This window comes from Zootoca vivipara, chromosome 2, assembly GCF_963506605.1.
Source record: "Zootoca vivipara chromosome 2, rZooViv1.1, whole genome shotgun sequence".
In the NCBI taxonomy this organism is placed as follows: Eukaryota; Metazoa; Chordata; class Lepidosauria; order Squamata; family Lacertidae; genus Zootoca; species Zootoca vivipara.
The window spans coordinates 100,844,192-100,867,268 of NC_083277.1; the positions used below are offsets into that span (position 1 = coordinate 100,844,192).

The 23,077-nt window shown below is 42.8% G+C and overlaps 1 protein-coding gene across 1 annotated transcript; it reads left to right on the forward strand.

Annotated features, from left to right (window-relative positions):
* The first annotated feature begins 10,521 nt into the window (after window positions 1-10,521).
* Window positions 10,522-22,171, forward strand: LOC118079662 (uncharacterized). Its single transcript, XM_035104077.2, has 4 exons — window positions 10,522-10,863; window positions 17,116-17,170; window positions 19,018-19,227; window positions 21,098-22,171. The coding sequence occupies exons 1-4, from the start codon at window positions 10,810-10,812 to the stop codon at window positions 21,463-21,465; spliced, it is 687 nt and encodes a 228-aa protein (XP_034959968.1). The 5' UTR covers window positions 10,522-10,809; the 3' UTR covers window positions 21,466-22,171.
* Window positions 22,172-23,077: the final 906 nt, after the last annotated feature.

Consider the following 23,077-nt stretch of genomic DNA (forward strand, 5'->3'; position numbering starts at 1 on the left):
AGTTACAAACTTGGTTGCATTATAGGTAGGTAGCCGTGTTGGTCTGGTGTAGTCAAAACAAAATAATTTTTTTTAAAAAAAAAAATTCTTACAGTAGCCCCTTGGAGACCAACTAAGTTTGTGTGCATGCACACTTCTTCAGATACACTGAAACAGAAGTCACCAGACCCTTATATATAGTGAGAGGGTGGGGAGGGGTATTACTGTATCTAGTTTTGAAATTGTTTTGTGGGTCTTTGGACCACAACAAAGTTTTGATTTGATGCTAGCAGATTTACTATTTGCCTTCTACAGTTTCACTGAAAATGCCCGTGCCTTCTCTGCAATGGTCAGCAGCAGATGAAATACAGTAGTTGTGCGTTAGTTCATTCCAAGCAGAAAACATCCGCAGTGTCAAACACCCATTCAGATGCTGGCTTAACAAGGAACACCGAGAAGGCAAATTCCGGGCGCTACTGCCCCTGCCAAATATTTAAGCAGGCGAGCGCGGTCAGCTTAGCAGGCAAGGTCATGTAAGGTGGGAGAGGAAGTGTGCTTCATTTGAAGAAGAGAAAGAACGGCCAGTGCTCAAGGAATTTGCATGCTCTGTGCTGAAGTGCAACCCCAGTAATCCATGCTGTGCTGGGAAGACTTTCTGTCTTCGCTCCGTGGTGACAAACATGCAGATACCTGTTATAGGGCATATCTTTCTTTTATATAAATATATATAATTTTAATGAGTTTTTAACACAAAATTTGACATTATTCAATTCACTTTCAATACAATATATATATTATTATTATTTACATTTTTACTTCCCAGCCATACGTCCGTGATGTTCCTGTTGTATTCCTTTATCTGATGTCAACTAGGCAGAGGGCCTTCTCGGTGGTGGCGCCTGCCCTGTGGAACGCCCTCCCAACAGATGTCAAAGAGGAAAACAACTACCAGACTTTTAGAAGACATCTGAAGGCAGCCCTGTTCAGGGAGGCTTTTAATGTTTAATAGATTATTGTGTTTTATTTTTCTGTTGTAAGCCGCCCAGAGTGGCTGGGGAGACCCGGCCAGATGGGCGGGGTATAAATATTATTATTATTATTATTATTATTATTATTATTATTATTATTATTATTATTATACCCTGCCCATCTGGCTGGGTTTCCCCATCCACTCTGGGTGGCTTCCAACCAAATATTTAAAAAAAGCACAGCATGAAACATTAAAAACTTCCCTAAACAGGGCCGCCTTCAGTTGTCTTCTAAAAGTAAAAGCTTATTGCCTTGACATCTGCTGGGAGGGCGTTCCACAGGGCAGGTGACTTATATTACATTAACCTATATTACATTCATTGATAAGGGCATATCTTCCAACTTTATATTCTCTGGGGCTGAACCCAGGAACTGAAAACAGATGCTGGAGCTGACTTCAGGTGAGCCCTGACACAAAGGAAGCCCAGGAGAGGAAGCATATTGAGTTTGGGAGGAGGTGAAGCTTATTCCATACTCTCTTCAAGACAACCCAGAACCCCAGCAGATCAAACGATGTCCAAGTATATATATTGAAAATAACAATAATTTATTATTTATACCCTGCCCATCTGGCTGGGTTTCCCCAGCCACTCTGGGCAGCTTCCAACAGAAGATTAAAATACAATAGTCCTTCAGATATTAAAAGCTACCCTAAACAGGGCTGCCTTCAGATGTCTTCTAAAAGCCTGGTAGTTGTTTTTTTCCCCTTTAACCTCTGGTGGGAGGGCATTCCACAGGGCGGGCACCACTGCTGAGAAGGCCCTCTGCCTGCTTCCCTGTAACTTCGCTTCTCACAGTGGCGGAACCGCCAGAAGGCCCTCAGCGCTGGAACTCAGTGTCTGGGTTGAATGATGGGGGTGGAGACACTCCTTCAGGTATACTGGACCGAGGCCATTTAGGACTTTAAAGGTCAACACCAACACTTCTAAAAATCTGGTAGCTGTTTTTTCCTTTGACATCTGATGGGAGGGCACTCCACAGGGTGGGCGCCACCACTGAGAAGGCCCTATGCCTGGTTCCGTGCAACTTGGCTTCTCACAACGAGGGAACTGCCAGTAGGCCCTTGGTACTGGATCTCAGTGTCTGGGCAGAACGATGGGGTGGAGACACTCCTTCAGGTATACTGGACCGCGGCCATTTAGAGCTTTAAAGGTCAGCACCAACACTTTGAACTGTGCTCGGAAACATACTGGGAGCCAATGTAGGTCTTTCAAGACCGGTGTTATGTGGTCTCGGCGGCCGCTCCCAGTCACCAGTGGTCTCGGCAGCCGCTCCCAGTCACCAGTCTAGCTGCCGCATTCTGGATTAGTTGTCGTTTCCGGGTCACCTTCCAAATTAGCCCCACGTAGAACACATTGCAGTAGTCCAAGCGAGAGATAACTAGAGCATGCACCACTCTGGCGAGACAGTCTGCAGGCAGGTAGGGTCTCTGCCTCCATACCAGATGGAGCTAGTTTGATAGGCAGGGTGGTGTGATAGGTACAGCTTTTGCCTTGCAGTAAGGAGCCAGTTGCTTCTTAAAGCTCTGCTCAGCCACGAAACATTATCCTCATGGGGCATTCTGTCCCAAACAAGAAGGGAATACTGCCAGGTAGGTTCTGCTTGAAACTGCAGTGATGCTTCTTCCCATATAAAGATATAGCTAAGACCCAAGAATCAGGCTGCACAATTGACTGGCAGCACTCACCCAATCTCTGGTCTAGCGTGGCAATGATGTTTACTAGCAGGGCGGGGGGGGGGGAGGAGACAGTGAGGGCAGTGCAGTGCAGTGCAAATGCACCAGCAGAGCCAACTCAGCACTCCTGCTTATGCGTTCGCACTGGACTGGTCTCACAACTGCTTTGCTCCCCCCCCCCACCTCCCAATAAGCAGCAGCAATGCAAGCAACCAGAGGGATCATTTTGGGATGGGCCCATGGTTTAACGTCAGAGCACACATGTTTTGCATGTTGAATGTCCCAAGTTTGAACCCTGGCATCTCTAGGTGGACTTGAAATAATTCCTACTGGAGACCTGGAGAACCACTGCCAGTCATTGTAGACAATATTGAGCCAGGAGGACCCAAGGCTCTGCACAAGGGAGCTTTGTAAGATTCAGTGTGGGGTTTTGCAGTGGTGTGGAGCAGGAAACTGACATGAGGATTAGGCCTGACACACATCATGGCTGCAGCCTTCAAAACCTCTCAATGTGAACTGGTTTAAAATTGGCTTCAGCGTGAGTGGATTTCAGGACTCCAGCCAGGTTTGATAATCTAGGTGGAAGTAGGCTCAATAGTCCTTTAAAGTTATATTCAGTAGATTGAAGTCTGCAAAGCCCATAGCAATAAACTTTCTAACACTCTATTCTTACCGTGAATGCTCTCATTTGTTATAAAAGTCATCACATCACAGATATTTCAGTCACACCATGGTTAACCTCCATCTTGTCTTTATTGTGTTGTGGTCAAACATTGCAATCAGCATGAATCATGAGCTTCAGATCATGGCACTTCCTTTCTAAAACATTGGGGAGAAAAGGATACCCAAACTTGGTTGAAATCTTGAAATGTTCTGTTTCCATTAGCATGTTTCAGCTGGAAACATAGCTTCAGATGTTTGAGATTATCATCTGATTTTTGATGAGTATTTTTTCTTTGACAGGCTATTTCTACTGGGGTTTAACAGCTGTGACAAATTATGCATAGGAAAAGCTTCAGGTATTAGGTTTATACAACCACACACACACACACACACACACACAAAAGTTCTATGGCTGATATTGAATGGGGAGAAGAAAGTGATTATATTTTATAAAGGATGATAATGAAAATGATTCAGTATTTCTGTATCTATTCAGGATCAAATAATGGTATAATCTGGAAGACAAAAACCCTTGAGTTTATGCAATCAGGATGATGCAAATGGTAATAGTCTGTAAATGTTCATATGGATGATAAGGATCTCTAGTTTGATCCAAGGAAAGGATCCCTCAGATTTTGTTTGTTTAAAAAATACAGCATTTTAAACAAGACAAATCAGAACTGTCTAGAGGTCTGATTTGTGAGTTGTAATAGGTCAGAATTTGGGAGTTACTCATACATAAATTCCTTGCTTACAACTCCAGTTCTCAGTAATACCTAATTGAAAATTTATTTTCCTTCACCAATGCATTAGATTTAGCACTGCAGCCAGAATATTATTAGCAAAGTATTGGAAGACACAGAAGATACCTACAGTGGAAGAATGGCAAATAAAGATGTTGGACTATATGGAACTTGCTGACCTGACCGGAAGACTACGCGACCGGGGAGAGGAGAAGGTGGAAGAGGAATGGAAGAAATTTAGAATTTATTATAAAAAAATATTGTAGAATTGATTTATGAGTAGAATTAGAAGCGATCGTGAAGTTTCAGGGTTTTGTTTTAAAAAAAGTGAGATATAACAGAAAAAAGGTTAGAATATTATAATGAGTTGTAAAATTGAGAAATGATGTTGTAATAGTAACTAGGTCTGGAAAATAAGATATAGAATTTGCCAAGAATATTATGCAATGAACCGCTAGAAGGGAGACTCGGGGAAGTCTCCTACTAAAATGAGGGGGGGGGGAATGGAATATACCGTATGTAGTTGTAGTTCTTGTTTTTTTATTATTTCTCTCTCTCTTTATTTCTTCTTATTTTTGTTCTTTTTCTAGCATGGATGTTATTACAATGTATAATCATATGGATGTTATTCTTTTCTTTTTATAAAATTTAATAATTTTTTTTAAAAAAAGATTTAGCTAGGGATGACTCTAAGGTCCGTCCCTTCCTTGCACTGGTCCAGAGCTGCCATCACTTAGTAATCCACCATTTCCTTGACTTTTGAGATATCTTCTCATCTCATTCTGCAATTGTCTGTTGTCCAACATGCAGGGCTATAATTTTGTGCCTCTGCTCTTATCCCCCGTCATCATGGGCTATCTGGAGTGTAATCCCAGCTGGATTGGTTCTACTTTAGATCAAGAAGGTGTTAAATTCAACCGTCTAACCAGTCTGCATTTGGGGAATGTGCAAAAGAAGTTGGGAGTTTTGCAATGAGTTCTTGTCTTCTGCAAAGGGGTAGTATCTCATTTATGGCACCACACAAACCTCAGGGCACACAAATCAAGGAAAACAGATGACCTTGAACAGCTCAGACAAACATTTGACTCTAGGTTACAGCTGACTGAAATCCCGAGGTCTCGCTGGCATCAGTCCAGTTCAAAAACAGCTCCAACCACCCCATATTTTACAACATTGTAAAGCCCATATTGTTTGAGACTTATCAAAGTATTTTTTTTAACACACAAGCTGGCAGCTTTCCAAAACCATCTCAAATGGTCCAAAACTATCAGCAGCCACCCACCTTCCTGTCCATTACCATCTGATTAATGGCATTCCACCACCGGGGTCCACCATTAAGAATATCTGTGCTGTGGGGCGTCTACCTAAATAAGAACACTGAGACTTGTAAATTGTCTGTATGGCTTGCAGCTGTGTTTTATATAGAGGTGTCTCCTTTATGCTGCAGTGACTGCAGGAAAGGCAGGGAGGTGTGTCTCTTGCAAAGTGAAGACATCCACACACTTGACCAAAAGCTTTAATTAAGCAATATAAAGCAGCGGTTCCCAATTAGGGGTCCGGGGACCACTGGGGGTCTGGGGAACGCACTCAGGGGGTCAAATGCCCCATCCCATGTCTCCCTCTTAAATTTTTTTTTTTTTGCATTTTTACATGGTAATATCACAATTTTTATGGTTTGTTTTTTTAGTATACCTAAAAAAAAAACTCTGCTTATTAGGGGCTACCCCACATTTTGTTAAAAAAAAAAAAGCTTTGCAGAGGTAACTACCATAGAGCCATCAAAAAATTCAAAAGTAGGGGGTCTGTGGCTTGCCTTTTGAAAAATAGGTCCTCAGTAATTAGTTAATTGGAAAACACTGATACAAAACATCAGAAGGCAGTACTTTGGTCAGACTATGGTTAAGCTATGAAATCTATCCATCTAGCATATAATTCAGATCCCTTATAATTTATCATTTGGCTTCCAAACATTTTTTCTGGCAATATGGTTTCTATAGTTGTGTCAGGGATGATAACCTGCTTTCCCTCACTGAATTTTCTAGATTAATTTCCTTTCATATTTCAAGTGCCTCCAGAGAAAACACAATGTATTTTAATTTAAGTACATATTGCTAAGGCAATGCTTTACCAGTCGTGTAAACTGCATCCTTTAATTTTATATGGAATGGCTGTCTATATAGGGTGGGCATCAGTAAATAATGTGCTGTGAATATTATGATCATAATCTTGGGGAACTCCATAAGGAAACCGATAAAACTAGCTCTCTTGATGAATTTGTGGTTTGTATTTTTGCAGATGTGCCTTTTCACTCTCTGTTAATAACTAATCTGCACTGATGTTACTGTATATTGCCTCTTTAAATTGCTACCAGCCAACTTGGGCATCTTCTTGAAAGATGTAGCTACAAACAAACAAACAAACAAATGTGTTTAGGGGGAGAGGGGAGAATCCTGAAAAGGGCAGCGCCTCCATTGCAGAGCAGATGAAAAATTGAACTGAATGGGACTCGCATGGTTCAATTTTCATTTGGTTTTCGAAATCAAAGAGAAATGAATGGATACCAGTAGGGTTCATCTTCATTACACCATTGGTACCCATTCACCATACATTCATGGTGCAGGAAACTGTAAGCAAACAGAGTGTTTGTTGTGGGAGAGGAAGGGAAAGGAGAATGTTAGCCGCTTTGAGACTCATTAGGGTAGTGATAAAGCGGGATATCAAATCCAAACTCTTCTCTTCTTCTTGGAACTGTTTTGGGTGTTCCTATGGGAAATTCCTGCCATTCTGGGAAAAGAATAGTGATTGCCAGTGAAGGATGGCATCACACCCTCCACACACACACAGCCTCAGAATGAAGCAGCAGCCCAAAAGCTGGGAGATATAAATTGGTCTGTTGGCAAAGAGACACCAAAATCAGTACCACTGCCATCATAAACGGTGGCAAATAGAATAGAAAAAAGAGAAATGGAGAAAAGCAATAGACATTATTAGTACAGTTCAAGGCAAAAGCACTTCAGTTGGGTGAAGAAGAAGAAGAAGAAGAAGAAGAAGAAGAAGAAGAAGAAGAAGAAGAAGAAGAAGAAGAAGAAGAAGAAGAAGAAGAAGAAGAGGTGGAGGAGGAGGAGGAGGAGGAGGAGGAGGAGGAGGAGGAGGAGGAGGAGAAGAAGAAGAAGGAGAAGAAGAAGAAGAAGAAGAAGAAGAAGAAGAAGAAGAAGAAGAAGAAGAAGAAGAAGAAGAAGAAGAAGAAGAAGAGTAGTTTGGATTTGATATCCCGCTTTATCACTTACCCAAAGGAGTCTCAAAGCGGCTAACATTCTCCTTTCCCTTCCTCTCCCACAACAAACACTCTGTGAGAGGAGTGAGGCTGAGAGACTTCAAAGAAGTGTGACTGGTGACTTCATAGAAGTGTGACAGGGCTGGTGAAGGATTTGACCCGGGAAAAGCCCCCAAGGGCCAGACAGTGATGCTGTAATTGGATGCTGTAATTGGCCCTTCGACTTGAGGTTTCCCACCTAAAGGTTTTCCACATATGCTACTGTAGGGAGGTCAACTGAATTGGCTATATCATTCATCATAATTTGGTCTTGGAGGTAAATATACAAATGTAGATTGTACATCTCTACAGATAATTGGATTTCAAATTTTCTGTACCATGGGTAATATTTTTTTACTTCTGTGGGATGGTACAGAATGAGTTTTATATAGTAGTGACTCATCTTTTTTAGCAGATTTTTCCCCCTGCTTAATTTGTTTTAAGGGCTTAATCCAAGAAACTCTGACTAAGTCGGCCCTGCCACGTCCCAAGTATAGCAGGGATTCCTCACAGCTTTTGATGCAAACGGAGACTAGTAATTCACCTCAGAAATAGCAAGAAATTGCTATTCGTGGGTTGACACTCTACGCAGTGATGACCTTGGCTGGGGCTACCCAAACAAAATGGTCCCCAGCTCATGGAGTTGATGCCATTGTGGTAAACAGAGCCAGCGCCAACAGGGCAACATTTCAGTATCCCCTGGCACAGGAAAGACAGCTAGGCAGCGGCGCTTCGCTCACAAGCTGTATTTCGTAATGGCAGTCTGGCAACCTTCACGTTTGACAGTCCTGTTCTGTGTGTCAAGGTGGTTTTCCACATACGCTACTTCTCTCCCCCTCAGCAGTATATGTGGTCATTCAAAATGAGTTGCAATAAACCATAATTAGATAATAGGGATAGGTTTGAAACAGAGAAGCTAGATACTTTGTAGTTCTGGCTAATGTGAGGAACTTCAGATTGTATAGGCTGGTGTCGGTTTATTAAATTGGTAAAGAATCTGTCTCTGTTGGGAAGGAAGAATTAAGACAATGGCAGGGTGGAGAGGCAATGTACTGCTAGGATCTTGACAGTACCATGGTCCCGCCACACTTTTGCCACAGTGATAACATTTGTGCATCAATTCATATCATAAAGACAGCTCGACTAGTTTTAAGAGCAACAGAAAACAGGTTTTAAAAGAGCAAGAATAGAGCACCTAGGGCAGAAACCTTTTCACCCAGCTCGAAAAGGTTGTTGAAACACAAATGCATTTGACTGTTTGTGGAAAGTACAGATTGTAGGCACCCGCTGCACAAAACAGAGGCACCACGCTGAAAGCTGTGGTACTCCTCAGCCCCTATATGAAGCCACCGGGTGTGATTATTAGGAATTGGGGGGCAAAATGTCATCAGTACACTGATGACATACAGCTGTAGCCAAGTGAGGACATGCATGATCTGCTCCATTGTCTGGGCACAGTTGTGGACCACACGAGGGCCAATAAACTGAGCTGGAACCCTGGGAAGATGGAGGCACTTGGGTGGGTGCTTCACAGAGCACCCAGAGACACAGTGCTTCCTCAGCTATCCACTGGTCACGTGGGATCTCCCAGTATGTTTGCCATCCAGTTAACAGGAGGATGCATCACACTGGAAGCCAAGCCTGTTCACTGGACAGAATTACAGTGGTACCTCGGCTTACATATGTTTCAGGTTACATACGCTTCAGGTTACAGACTCCACTAACCCAGAAATAGTACCTCGGGTTAAGAACTTTGCTTCAGGATGAGAACAGTGGAGATGAGGGATGTGGCCCCCCATATTAAGATTATTGAGGGTTTTGTGTAAATGTACCTAGCAGGGTGCAAAGAAGAAAATCCCCCCGCCCCAAAACTGAAGGAACTACAGCAAACTTTGCATCCACAGTAAAGGTAAAGGTAACCCCTGGACAGTTAAGTCCAGTCAAAGGTGACTTTGGGGTTGTGGCACTCATCTCGCTCTCAGGCCGAGGGAGCCGGTGTTTGTCCACAGACAGCTTTCCAGGTCATGTGGCCAGCATGACTAAACTGTGGAACAACAGAGGAGTCATAATGTTTCAGGTCAACATCAGAAATGACCAAATGATCTGGAGGTCCCAAAACTTGGGAGAAATCTACAAGAGGAGGATTTAAGAAGGTGCCTAGCCATGGAAAACAGAGATGGGGTATTTATATCTGAAAAGTCTCAGCAGAGGCCAAACTAAGGGAGATTGGAGAATGGGAGGAGCTCCAGCCCTTCTTACTATCTTATTTTGAAGGAGCTCATGAACAAGGAATTTGAGATGGCTATCTTTCATTTGTCAGTAAATTGCTATTTTCTTTGTGGACAACTCCCTCTCTTGTATTCACATCGTGGGTATTACGGTATTTGCTGGAGCATGTTACGGTCTCTTCCAACCATTTCATAACCCCCTAAATAAATATACTTTTAGCAATACCCTTCCATCCAGCTTCTCTCCAATATTCAGAGTTCTCTTCTCTCCTGGCATTAGTAATGGAGATATTACATCCCCGGGGGCTCCATCTGAGTGTCCTTTAAGACAGATGATGAATAAAACAACTGTGTTTGAAGCAGCAATAAATCAATTGTTCCATTTTATACGGCCAAGAGGACTAACTAGAGAACTGCTAATGAAATGGCAAGTGTGAAAGACAGTTTGGGATCCATGTTTGAAAAAGACAGAGAGGAATGAAGAAACATAGACATCAATAACAAACAGAATATCTGGGTGAGGGGCAAAACAGTACAGGTGAAGATTTAATGAAGCGCTATGCTTGACAATAGACAGTAGCATCTATATGTTCTGGGATTTTATCTAAAACTTTCGTCAATGGCTGCTCTGAGGGTGTTCTGCTGTCCAAAGGCAGACAGAATCTTTTCAAACATGTGCTTATCATGATTTGAAATGGCTGATGGGTTAATGACTGCTCTCCACATCAAACGGAGGGTGCCCTTTGCTTAGATAGCATGTAAGATCCATTATGCCAGCCCATTGGAATATTCCTTCTGCTGTTCTCCCTATTCCACCCCCATCGGGGGCAATGGTACATTCCAGGAGTGCCAGTGTAGAGGAAGTAACATTTTCAAGTCCAGAGGGTTGGACAATGCAGAGTTTGTTTGCTGAAGGAACAAGTCTGACTTGCCTGAGACAATTATGTCTGCAAAGATAAATATGCAAGGAGAACCACAGCTTGACTGTGAATCCTGCCCCTAGTTTGCTGTGCCATGTACAATGATTTCGAAACGGTTTCTGCCACTTGTTGTGGTTTTTTAATTCTAATCAAGGTGGGGTGCGTCCTCGTTAAGGCACGTGACCTGACAAGTTCTCATTAATGTTTGCTTTCTTTTGGAAGAAAAGGGGGGGGAGTCTCTTTTGTAGCTTTGAAAAGCATGTCCGTCTCCTTCTGCTGTTGCTGTCCCTGTTTCCCAGTTGCTTCAAGAGAGGTAAGAGATCAACATTGGGGGGAAACAAACAAGGGGGGAGGAAACATTGGGGGAAACAAAAGTGCGGCAAAGCCTGAGCTGCTCTTAGCAAATCTTGTTAGCAAAAGGAAACAGGACAGTCCAGTTTGTACAGAGAAGTCAAACAGGCAGGTGCATGATGCTTAAAATGCACAATTAATTGCCAGAAATCAAGAGGTTAGAAACAGATTAGTGGGTTGAACTAGGGCCACATTTATTTACTTGTGATTAAATCCGCAGAGGCAACATGATAGTGCAGGAAAATAAAGTTTTTTGCCCGGGGGGGGGGGGGGTAGGGCAGTGGTTCTAACAGCCGCTATCCCTAAGCCACACCTGTTAATGTTTGTGGGAAGGGCCAACAATTCCAGCTGGGTGAGACATGTTTGCTTCAGAGGCACACTGTACCTTGCTCACGGGCCCCAGAGCCCTGAGAAGAAAGTCTTGTGAAATGCCATTCACGCTCAAAGATGTCATAAGGTGCTCAGTGAACCTCCTCTCTGTTCGGTTCCATCGTTCTGCCCGGACACTGAGGTCCAGTGCCGAGGGTCTTCTGACGGTTCCCTCACTGTGAGAAGCCAAGTTACAGGGAACCAGGCAGAGGGTCTTCTCGGTAGTGGCACCCGCCCTGTGGAACACCCTACCACCAGATGTCAAAGAGAAAAACAACTACCAGACTTTTAGAAGACATCTGAAGGCAGCCCTGTTTAGGGAAGCTTTTAATGTTTAATATACTATTGTATTTTAATATTCTGTTGGAAGCCGCCCAGAGTGATTGGGGAAACCCAGGCAGATGGGCGGGGTAACAACAACAACAACAACAACAACAACAACAACAACAACCAGTGGTGCCTCGCTTAACGAATGCCCTGCTTAACGAAATTTCCGCTTAACGAAAGGATTTTTCGAGCGGAGGTTGCCTCGCTAGACGAATTCGTTTTATGAAAAATTCGTCTAGCGAATCGCGCTTTCCCATAGGAATACATTAAAATTCAATTAATGTGTTCCTATGGGCAAAAAAAAAAAAATCAAAAAAAATTCAATGCATTCCTATGGGATTCGCTAGACGAATTTTTCGTTATAAGACCCGTGGAACAAATTAAATTCGTCTAGCGAGGCACCACTGTATTATTATTACTATTATTATTATTATTATTATTCAGTTTCGTGCACCTTCCTGCCAGAAACATGACCTGGCATTTTATGCTTGTAGATCCCCTTTTGTACACGTTACTTTGCTGCATTACAAAATTCAGAGAAGTATGAATTTTGAAAGATGGTTGTTTTCCGGTTTCGAAAAGCGCAAATTTAGCAGGGCCACCTACTACTGTGAAATGAAATACATTTCTGCCCCATCCCTAGTCAAGGCAGGGTCTTTGGGGCCTACAAAAGGTAACCCACTGGTCGAAAGAGAGACACCCTGAAGGCCATCTCAGTGACAGCAGATGAAGGAACTGAGCCCCTCCACCCACACTCCATATCTAAAAACCCAACTTGCTTAACTTTAAAGGTCTGGCGGGACCAGCAAAGTGAGTAAATAAATGCATGGAAGAGAATGAAAACCCAGTATATAACAAGCTAGACATGTATCAGAAGCAGTTAGGGAAGCTGAATCATGATGTCGTAATTCTGACAGCCAGGCATAAATGTAGGTTCAAAAGTTTACGCTTTGTGGGACAGCTTCAAGCTGTGCTTATTTCAGTGCATCTTTTTCATCTTTACCTCATTGTGATAGATCTCCACATTCATGATAGTGGCGGTGCTAACAGTAGCAGCAGCTGCTGCATATTTTGGACAAGTAGGCCAAAGTAGACTGTACGTTTTTAAAAGAGAACACATTTTAAAAGAGAACACAAGAATAATGGTAACAAGGGCTCGCCAATGAATGTAACCGCAGTACGATCCTATATTTCCCCAGTATAATGGGGAATTCCGAGCAAGTGTGTTTATGATAGCAGCACTTATCTGCATTGCTGGTAATAAGGGACTTTGTGGTAATGGACACAATGAAGCTTTTAGAAGTCATCAGCTTCTAAAGCAGGCATAGGCAAACTCCGGCCCTCCAGATGTTTGGGACTACAATTCCCCATCATCCATTACCTCTGGTCCTGTTAGCTAGGGATGATGGGAATTGTAGTCCCAAACATCTGGAGGGCCGGAGTTTGCCTATAACTGTTCTAAAGTGTAGTCCTGGTGTGGTTGTGTGTGTGCAAAAGAAAGGGAGGGAGAGGGGGGGAAATAAGTTGTTTTTGGCATTTACTGAGTTCCTTGGATTTTAAAGAGAGGCAGCCTAGACAGAGGAAGGAAAGGAATAGAAGACCGAGGTGGCGCGGCTGAAAGGGAACAGGATTTTAAAGGAGAAAATTAAGTGTAGGAGTTGGGCAGGTACTGTCTAGAGCAGACATCCCCAAACTTCGGCCCTCCAGATGTTTTGGACTACAATTCCCATCTCCCCCGACCACTGGTCCTGTGAGCTAGGTATGGGAGTTGTAGGCCAAAACATCTGGAGGGCCACAGTTTGAGGATGCCTGGTCTAGAGCATTCTTCCTAAACTCAATCCTTCCTGAGGCTTTGCACCCTTTTCCATGCCAGAATTTCCAATGATCATGAATGATAGGAGTTATATTCCAGCATCATCTGAACACCAAGTTGAGGAATGCTTGAGAAGAATGAAAGGGTGAGAGGGAGGATTTTGAGTAATAGTGATGGGGAAGAATAATATATTTGATTCCAAGAAATGAGCCATAGATTTGGCTGCAGGGCCCTTAGATGATAATTAAAAAACCAAAGCAATCTGTATATATATTTTTTTAAAAAAATCTCAAGAATATGTTAAAACTTCCATCACCTAGCGATGAGATGAATATTGCAAGATAAAGGTAAAGGTAAAGGTAAAGGGACCCCTGACCATTAGGTCCAGTCGTGACCGACTCTGGGGTTGCGCGCTCAGCTTGCATTATTGGCCGAGGGAGCCGGCGTATAACTTCCAGGTCATGTGGCCAGCATGACAAAGCCGCTTCTGGCAAACCAGAGCAGCACATGGAAACGCCGTTTACCTTCCCGCTGTAGCGGTTCCTATTTATCTACTTGCATTTTGACGTGCTTTCGAACTGCTAGGTTGGCAGGAGCTGGGACCAAGCAACAGGAGCTCACCCCGTCACAGGGATTCGAACCGCTGACCTTCTGATCAGCAAGCCCTAGGCTCAGTGGTTTAACCCACAGCGCCACCTGGGTCCCTGGGTTCCTTATTGCAAGATAACCATCTGTCTATTTGGCTCTGCAAACACAACTCCTCACATGCAACAAACATGTGTTGGCAAATTCTTAATATATCGGCAGAAACGAAGTCCTTCTCCCCAAAGATTTAACTTTACTGGAGGTGAATCTAAAAGTTTGCTCCTGCCACGATTCTGTCCCTGAATGATGGCATGGCATGCTACATGTGCTTAGACAGAGGTCATTGCTTTGTTCCACCCAAAATCAGATTTATTTATTTTTTGGCAGGATCCTTTTTCCTACAAAGTTTCCAAAATTATAATGATTACTATGATTATTTCTCTATGGAAAAGCAGAAAAAAGTGGAGCAAAACATGGAGTGCAGCAAACCTGCCGATAATTTTCCAAAGGGAATGGGAAAGTTCTGTCAACTCAGAAGCAAAGCACACGCTTCCAAGTTTGCAATGGTAGTGTAAGATGACAGGCCCTAAAGGTTGTGAAACACTTCCTTAAAGGTGATCCGAAGAACCTTTCTTTTATGTAATGAAAGAACTATACAATATTCTAGGAAGAATGACCTAACTCTTTTGTTCAGTTTCCTATGAGTATTCTGAGTAATATTTAGCGATGGGGGAAATGGGTTAATATAGATGTCTAGCCTTTCTATTCAGATTTTTACTTTGGAATAAAATTGAAGCAAGCATTTTCGCCTAGCCTTCAGTTTTGCTCCTTTCGTAAGAGCTTTATTCGCAGATCTACTTCTTGACTTAAAAGGCTTGCAGCTCTAGTACATATATTCAGTGTCTCCATGTTCACAGGTCTGCTTAACATCACATCCAGAGCCCTTGCGACTTCATCCTATTTGTTTAGAACAGTGATGACCCAACTTGGCCCTCCAGCTGTTTTGGGACTACAACTCCTGTCATAGGCGTCTGCTCTTGAGTAATGATGCGCCACTCCGTCTTGTCTTTCAGAGTTTTATTGTGCATATTATTTACAGTGCAAAGATCTCAGCAAACATGACTAACCTAATCCGAGTCAGAACCCCACAATGGCTTCTTCCGGGTTCTCGCCCAGCATAATGGCCTGGGCACCCCAAAGTGCCGCCCCCCTGGCCTACGGGTGGGAGCGTGCCTCAATTCGGGCGTTGGAGGGAACGGTCTCCTTTCTGGGAGCCCTGTGTCTGACATCTCTCCAGACTCCTCCTCCCCTGACCCTCTTCCATAGCAGGTCTGGGGCTCCGATGCCTGACAGAGCCCTCTCTCCACCCTTCCTCCACCCTTCCTCATTCCTTTCTCCTGACTCGCTGCTCGTGCTGATGCTGGGCGAGGAGATAGTCAGGATGACAGGGGGCGGCTCTTTGTATGGCGTCCCCCTGACAACTCCCATCATCCCTAGCTAACAGGACCAGTGGTCAGGAATGATGGGAATCGTAGTCCCAAAACAGCTGGAGGGCCAAGTTTGGCCATCACTGGTCTAGAAGGACTGATATCCAAACTCTTAAGAGTGTGCCAGAGCTGCATGTGAGCAGGGATTGCCTTTTCTCTTTGTGAGTCAGTGAATGGATGGACACAACAAGGATTTCTCAATGCCTTACTATCTCCCAACTCATAGAATAGAATCTGTACTCTCTGTTTACACAATATTCAATGAGCAAAGCAGACATCCCATTTCAGCCAATAACCTAGGGAGGAGGTGAGTGCTTATAAAGCCTAAGAGCACTGGCGGAGCTTCATACTCTGGCACTGGGGGAGGGGGGCTGGCACACATTCTGGGGGCATGGTGTGCGTTTCGGGGGTAGGGTACGCCTAAGGGGTGGGACGCGCGTTTTGGGGGCAGGGCGGGTGCCCTCGGGATGGCACTGCCCGGGGCGGAGTGCCCCCATCACCCCTCCCTTCCTACGCCCCTGCCCAAGATAAAGAAGAAAAAATCAACAACTCAATCTTGCACATCTCCTCATATTAACATGACATGTTCATATTAACATGACATGTTCATATTAACATGAACTAGTACAGCAATAGTTCTATTTGCAGTAATAGGATTGTGTGTATTTGTTTATATGGCCTCGGTCCAGTATACCTGAAGGAGCGTCTCCACCCCCATCGTTCTGCCCGGACACTGAAGTCCAGTACCGAGGGCCTTCTGGCGGTTCCCTCATTGCGAGAAGCCAAGTTGCAGGGAACCAGGCAGAGGGCCTTCTCGGTGGTGGCGCCCACCCTGTGGAACGCCCTCCCACCAGATGTCAAAGAGAAAAACAACTACCAGACTTTTAGAAAACATCTGAAGGCAGCCCTGTTTAGGGAAGCTTTTAATGTTTAATAGACTATTGTATTTTAATATTATGTTGGAAGCCGTCCATAGTCTTTTAGAGTTGGAAGGGATCCTTGGGATCATCTAGTCCAACCTCCTGCAATGTAGGAATATGCATCTGTCCCATACAGGTATTGAACTTGCTACCTTGGACATGTGAAGGCAGCCCTGTTTAGGTGACTGAAATCATTGGAAGGGGGAGGGAGCACTGTTAGTGCTTCCCTGAGGCCTGTGCTCATGGCAGCCATTTTGTGCTGGCACTCACGGCACTTTTATCAATATATGAGTATATCCAGTGCTTTTTTCTGGGGGTATGTGAAGGTACGCATACCCCTAAACATTTTGTGAATCTAAGTTTGGCCTCACTGAGGGACAATATTTCAATATGAGTAGGAAAATGAGAGTAACCCTAAACATTTTTTCTAGGGGGGGAAAGCACTGAGTACATGTATGTATACATTTGAGATTTTTAATTCCCAAGGTTTTTACATTTTGGAGGTTTAACTTATGTTTTAAATTCTGCATACTGTATACTTTATTGTTGAAAACTGCTTTGAAATAATACAGTGTGCACTGCACTGTAGTCGAAGGGCTTGCAACACATAATTCAACAGAGGGGAGACAAGTGTGGAAGGGGAGGGGAGTAGAATCAGTTGTGGATTCGGAAAGAATATGCGTTTATTTCAAAATATTTTGCTGCATTCACAGAGGGAACCTCTCAATGCACAGCACTCCAGACAATCTCATCAAAACACCAAAAGTGGTAAAGTTCTGAGTCATTTTACTTGCTTTTGTTTTCCTATACTTCATAATACTTTTATGTATGTCAATTGTAATTAGAGCTTCAACTAATATACTATTGTTTCTTTCTCTTTTTTCTTTTTGCATGGGTAGACTTTTTTTATTAAAAAAAATATGAGAAACACCCACCACCAGCAACAGTTATGATAAGTCAACTTTGTACCAAACTTCTTTGATGCCATTTCCCAGTCCTAACTGTCGCTTCTTTCATAATTCTGGGTTATTTGTGCTGGTATATACATCTTCCGTTCCACCCTATGCAACAATAAACAATATTCCATACCAAACATTTGTCTTAATTCAGCTCACATAATCAAATATATAATTCAGCTCACATGATTAAATAAAATGCCCCCAAATAAAATACGTTTAGTAAAACTAAATGCAGGAAAATTCAATGCACCCCACTCTGCAGAAGCAGGTGAAACATACAGAAAGAGTGTGTGTGTGGGGGGGGGGGAAACGAACCACTTCAATATATCTTACAGATTTAATTGCTCTAATAATTTCCTTAAAATAGGTTTTAATCTCTCTCTCTCTCTCTCTCTCTCTCTCTCTCTCTCTCTCTCTCTGTGATGCTTTGAATTTTGAAGTAAAAACCACCTATAGTCAAAAATTTTGGTTCCATTGTACATTAGTGCTTAATCCAAATGAGATCATTTACATTTATACTATCATTTCAGAAAGCTGGATTGGATTATTCATGTTCTTCCAAAATAATGTGGAATTAAGTGCTGCCTGCAAACACATTCAAATAAAAAAATGATGTTTTATTTTATTTTGTTATTTCAGAAATGAGATACTTTTCAAATGTTCTCGGAATGAATTTGGCAGTAGAGATGCATACTGTGACCATTCTTTGTAGACAAAAAATTGACCAGAGTTTCTCTCTCTCTCTCTCTCTCTCTCTCCTTTTTTCCTTTTTAAAAGTCTTTGTGACATCTGCTGGAAATACTACCAGCAAATGGATCATGTATTCCATTGCTTGGAAAGATGCAATTAGGTTCTGCAGGTTTGAAAAATAAACTCTAGTCTAAACGGTGTTGTCATGGAACCACTGGTCTGATTTTCAATTGGATAATTCAAGGTTTAATTATGGCTCCCGTGCTTATTCTGTTGAAACTGCCTTCCGGATATGATGGCTGTGATTTTTCAAAGCCGACTCCGAGGGATTTGGAGTGCCAGTTTCCATTAAAATTAATGGCAGCTGGGCACTGAACTTTCCTTAGGATGTACTTGAAAACCTCAACCTACATAGTCATCATTGCACAAGAAGAACAGTCGCACTTTGCCAGACTAATGGTTCATTCAACCCAACATCTCTGACATGGGCTAGAGAACCAGACTTCCTTGGATATAGAAAAGTAGTACATGGCGCTATCAGATTGCACCTTTCTCAATTGGCCATTTAACACATTTCACGAAAGAGGAATGACCATAAACATTATTCTTGAAGCACACCACACAAAGGCTAAGCCTCATGGAAGTAATGCGGGGGTAGTGCCACAGCCACACTGCTAAACAAGTGGGTAGCTTTGACAGGTAAAATGTAATAATTTCAAGAATCCCCCACCCCTCGAGAAAAACAGGTGTGCAACTGTAAATATGTAAGAGGGAAATTCCACTTTTTTAAAAAGTATGCTTCCGTGCACAAGGAATAAGATAATCTTTGTAAATTTGTTTGTACTGATCCATCTTATTCTTGTTAGTTTCAGGAATCATATTCAAATATTGTTGTGGTTTCCATATTTCTCTCCCCCTTTACATAACACACTAACCAGAAGTTTCTATGGGCTTCCATATTTCTAGTTCTTTTCAACAAACAGAAACCCTTCGCCGTGAAACGGGTCAATGTGCCTGAGATTGACACACTATTTACTGACATCGCTGAGGCTTTCAACAAGCAGCAACGCCATTGCATGGCTATCCGGAAAGCCATCCAGGACCTCAAAGACACCTACTGCTGCTCGCCCGCAAGCAGTCTTTCTGTATGCATAGAGAAGATACAGCAAGAGCATAGTAAGTTGGTGGGAGAAATGATGCTGAAGAATATAGAGTGTGAAAATGCACCTGGTGCATTTATATATGTTTTGGCATCAAAATATCAAATCATGACTTAATTACGGTATTTTATTTCTGACACCATGTTGCATTTGGCTCAATGGCCAGGATACTGTGGGTGTTTACCTTAAGATAAATTCTGCATCAGCCTCTCCATCAGGTTCAAATAAGGAGAAGTTGTTGTCCCTTGAGTGGTCTGTTTGTTAGCATCACATTCCCAATGGGATGTGGGTGCCGCTGTGGTCTAAATAAACCACCAATCGTGAGGTTGGCGGTTCGAATCCGTCTGATGGGATGAGCTCCTGTTGCTCTATCCCAGCTCCTGTCAACCTAGCAGTTTCAAAAGCATACCAGCACGAGTAGATAAATAAGTACTGCTGCAGAGGGAAGGTAAATGGCGTTTCCCTGCACTCTGTCTTCCATCACTGTGTCCTATTGTGCCAGAAGCAGTTTAGTCATGCTGGACACATGACCTGGAAAGCTGTTTGTGGACAAACACCAGCTCTCTTGGCCTGAAAGCGAAGATGAGCACTTCACCCCATAGTCAAATTCAATTTAACCATCCAGGGGTCCTTTACCTACATTCCAAATGCCATCCAAAATTAGTTCGGCCATTTCTTATGCTGGAAGCCGCCCCGAGTGGCTGGGGTACAAATAATAAAATGATGATGTTGATTTGTGCTACTCTTAGGTAGCAACGTAAGGTCAAAGCAAAGATAGCAGACATGATCTCTCGGCGGCAATTTAATCTTTAGGTAACAGTCAGCCCAATCCTAAAATTAGCATCCATGCTGTGCATGGGATTCAGCTTATTTATCTTAAAAACCATTGTAAACAGTAAAACACATTACAGATAGTAGGATTAGAATAACACTTGTAGTTTAATGGTGAATTTTGGACACAATGAAGAGGTGAAAGATCTGACATTGTGCTAATGTTGCTGAATGTTCTGTCATACATACATACATACATACAGGCAGATATGCTGAATCTGCTGTTTAGAACTGGGGATCATATGGGCAGAAATTTAGCTTCAAGGCTCCTTTTCAGGAGAAACTTAGCTGGATTAATTAATTCAGCTTCCTGCTTTTCTACCTCTGTAAATTATCAAGATGCTAAGAGTTGTAGGCTTATTTCCCCCCCCCCCCGTTGAATAACCTATTGACTGGGTTGCACATTACATGGGGATGCTGTATCCAGGAGGGCCTTATATTATTTCCCCACTCTTTAGATTTTGACTTCCTGTGCATTACCTCTTCACATGCCTTTAAATCCAATCCTTCCTATGTAATGCCAGCCTTCTAAACTCATGCCAAAAGCTCAACAATGCCCTCTTCAGAAAGAAGAGCCAAGCGTTTGTGGAACCAACAATGAGAGAGACAAGAGGGCAATGTGAAACGAGATTAGACCAGAATTCGTTAGAGAGACTTATCCAATACCTGATAGTTTTGTGTTGAATGAATAGCAGGAAAAAGCCATGGGATTATGGGTCAAATTCACCAGAGTGGCTTCAATGAAGAGCATGCCAACGGGGTTATGCCAGGGATTTGTTTCTTACAAGAAAGTGGCATGGATAATCTTGGCTTAATATTGCCAACTGACTGTATTACAGCTCACATGCACACAGGCATATATGTATGTATACAACCGTGTCGCTGATAAGCAAAGTGGAAATAATCAGATTTCATGACATGACAATATCTTTGACAGCTGGCCACTGTTAGAAGCTTTGCTGCTTGAAGGGTTTAGCTTTCTTGGGACTAAGACAATTAGCCTCCTTTCTTGGACTTATGTCAAGTTGGAGCTTAACCAGCGCTTTGTCTTTCAGGTGCTTGCAATGTGCAGGTGCATATGGAGGGATACAGGTTCTGGCTGGAGGCGAAGGAGAAAAAGGTCCCTGAGAAACTGGAGTGGGCTCAGCAGCAGGTGGAGGAGCTGAACCGTGCTACCAAGGGAGTCCTCAGCATGGAAACAAAGCTCCAGGAAATGATCTCCTCGGTGCTTCAGAACCAGGAGCCATTGGTGGAGAGAGTGAAAGTTGCAAACTCCGAATACCTAGACCGGATACGGCTAGAAGGAAACCTGAGAGAGAATATTGAGAAAACAAGCCAGGCCAAACAGTTTTCAAAGGAGTTCAGAGAAGAAGCCAATAGTGTGCTTAGGGAAATGTCCATATCAGCAGGGCTGACCTTGTAAAAAGAGTCGAGAAGGAAAAACCTGTTCCATTCTGCCTTTTTCACCACAATGACGAATTCAGGCGATTGCGACAGATACTTAAGATGGGGAAAAAAATGCACAGAAGTTAAAAGTGACCACAAGGTTTGTATGAGAGGGAGCTGATGCAACCATGTGCCAGAAAATAACCAGAGATGTGCCATAGAGTTGTTCTCCAGAACCTCCCAATAAATTAGTGGCAAGAATGAAGAAGCACATCACTTCTGGTTAGGTGTCTCTTTCCACATATTTGTATCATAATTGATATGGAAATATTTAGCTCATAGCACAGTAATCCATGCAGTCTTTAGAGTCAGCCCTGCAAATTAAGATCAGTGGATAGCTAGAGTAAGGAAGCTGGAATGACTTTTTCTTTCAACCGGTATATTTTGTCAATGTCTTATTTACTCTGACTTGCAAATAAATGATTTTTTTCTTAGTTTACCTACTCTAGAATTCTCTTTCAATAGCCCTCAAAGCACAATAATTATAAGGAACAAAATTAATTAACATTAGTATTGAGGCGAAATCCCTTCCTCACTACATTGCCACCACTGCATTTGTTTTATTTTGAAATCTTTAAGATAATATTTTAGTTTTCTGTAATGTTGCTTTGACTGTATACAGTGGTGCCACGGGTTACAGACGCTTCAGGTTACAGACGCTTCAGGTTACAGACTCTGCTAACCCAGAAATAGTACCTTGGGTTAAGAACTTTACCTCAGGATGAGAACAGAAATCACGCACCAGCAGCGCAGCGGCAGCGAGAGGCTCCATTAGCTAAAGTGGTACCTCAGGTTAAGAACAGTTTCAGGTTAAGAACGGACCTCCAGAACGAATTAAGTTCTTAACCTGAGGTACCACTATATATTTGACTTTCTTCGGATTGTTTTATTTATGTTTTATTGATTTGATATGCTGTATACCGCTTTGATATTTTTCTTAAAAATATAAAGCGGTATAGAAATAAAATAAACAAACAAACAAATAAAATTGAGAGCTGCAAATTTAGAAGGCAATTTGGCAACTCGTGGGGAAACAATGAGGCCCTTTTCCCTTTGCACTGTGCACAATTTTACTACGCAGTAAAATTCTTAATGCAGCAGCAGAATCCTGTGTGAGTCTACTGACAGTTCAGTGGGATTTACGCCCAGGTAAGTCTGAGGCTGCAGCCATAACTGTGCCCTGATATTATTGCCTTTGGGTGGCGGCGGTTAGGATGGTATGGAGAGGAGAACTGATGAGGGGAGCTCTACCATGGCCATGCTGGGTTGGCCTGGATGGGAGTTGGAGTTCAACAACATACAGAGGGCACCAGGTTGGATAACCCTGGCACAGAGTAATTTCTTTTTTGGCCAAAAGACGCTATCTCCCTCCACCCCCTGCCACATGGAAGCTGAACAGCTGGTCTGGGGATGTGCTGCAGTGTTCACACAAGTACAATACATTTAATGGGATGTCTCATGAGCCATTAGTCTTCAGTGTCTGAGAGTTTTACCACAGCCAAATAAGTCTATAATTACACACCACAAACCTCACTCTTATTATGTGTTTGACTCAGTCCAGTATGCCCAGGCATTTCTAAATGTACATG

Excerpts from the sequence above, each read along its gene's own strand:
- LOC118079662 (XM_035104077.2), top strand. The coding sequence starts at position 10,810 with ATGTCCGTCTCCTTCTGCTGTTGCTGTCCCTGTTTCCCAGTTGCTTCA. Across the intron at positions 10,864-17,115 it reads TCCCAGTTGCTTCAAGAGAG|AGGGAACCTCTCAATGCACA; the intron begins GTAAGAGATCAA and ends CTGCATTCACAG. Across the intron at positions 17,171-19,017 it reads TCATCAAAACACCAAAAGTG|TTCTTTTCAACAAACAGAAA; the intron begins GTAAAGTTCTGA and ends CCATATTTCTAG.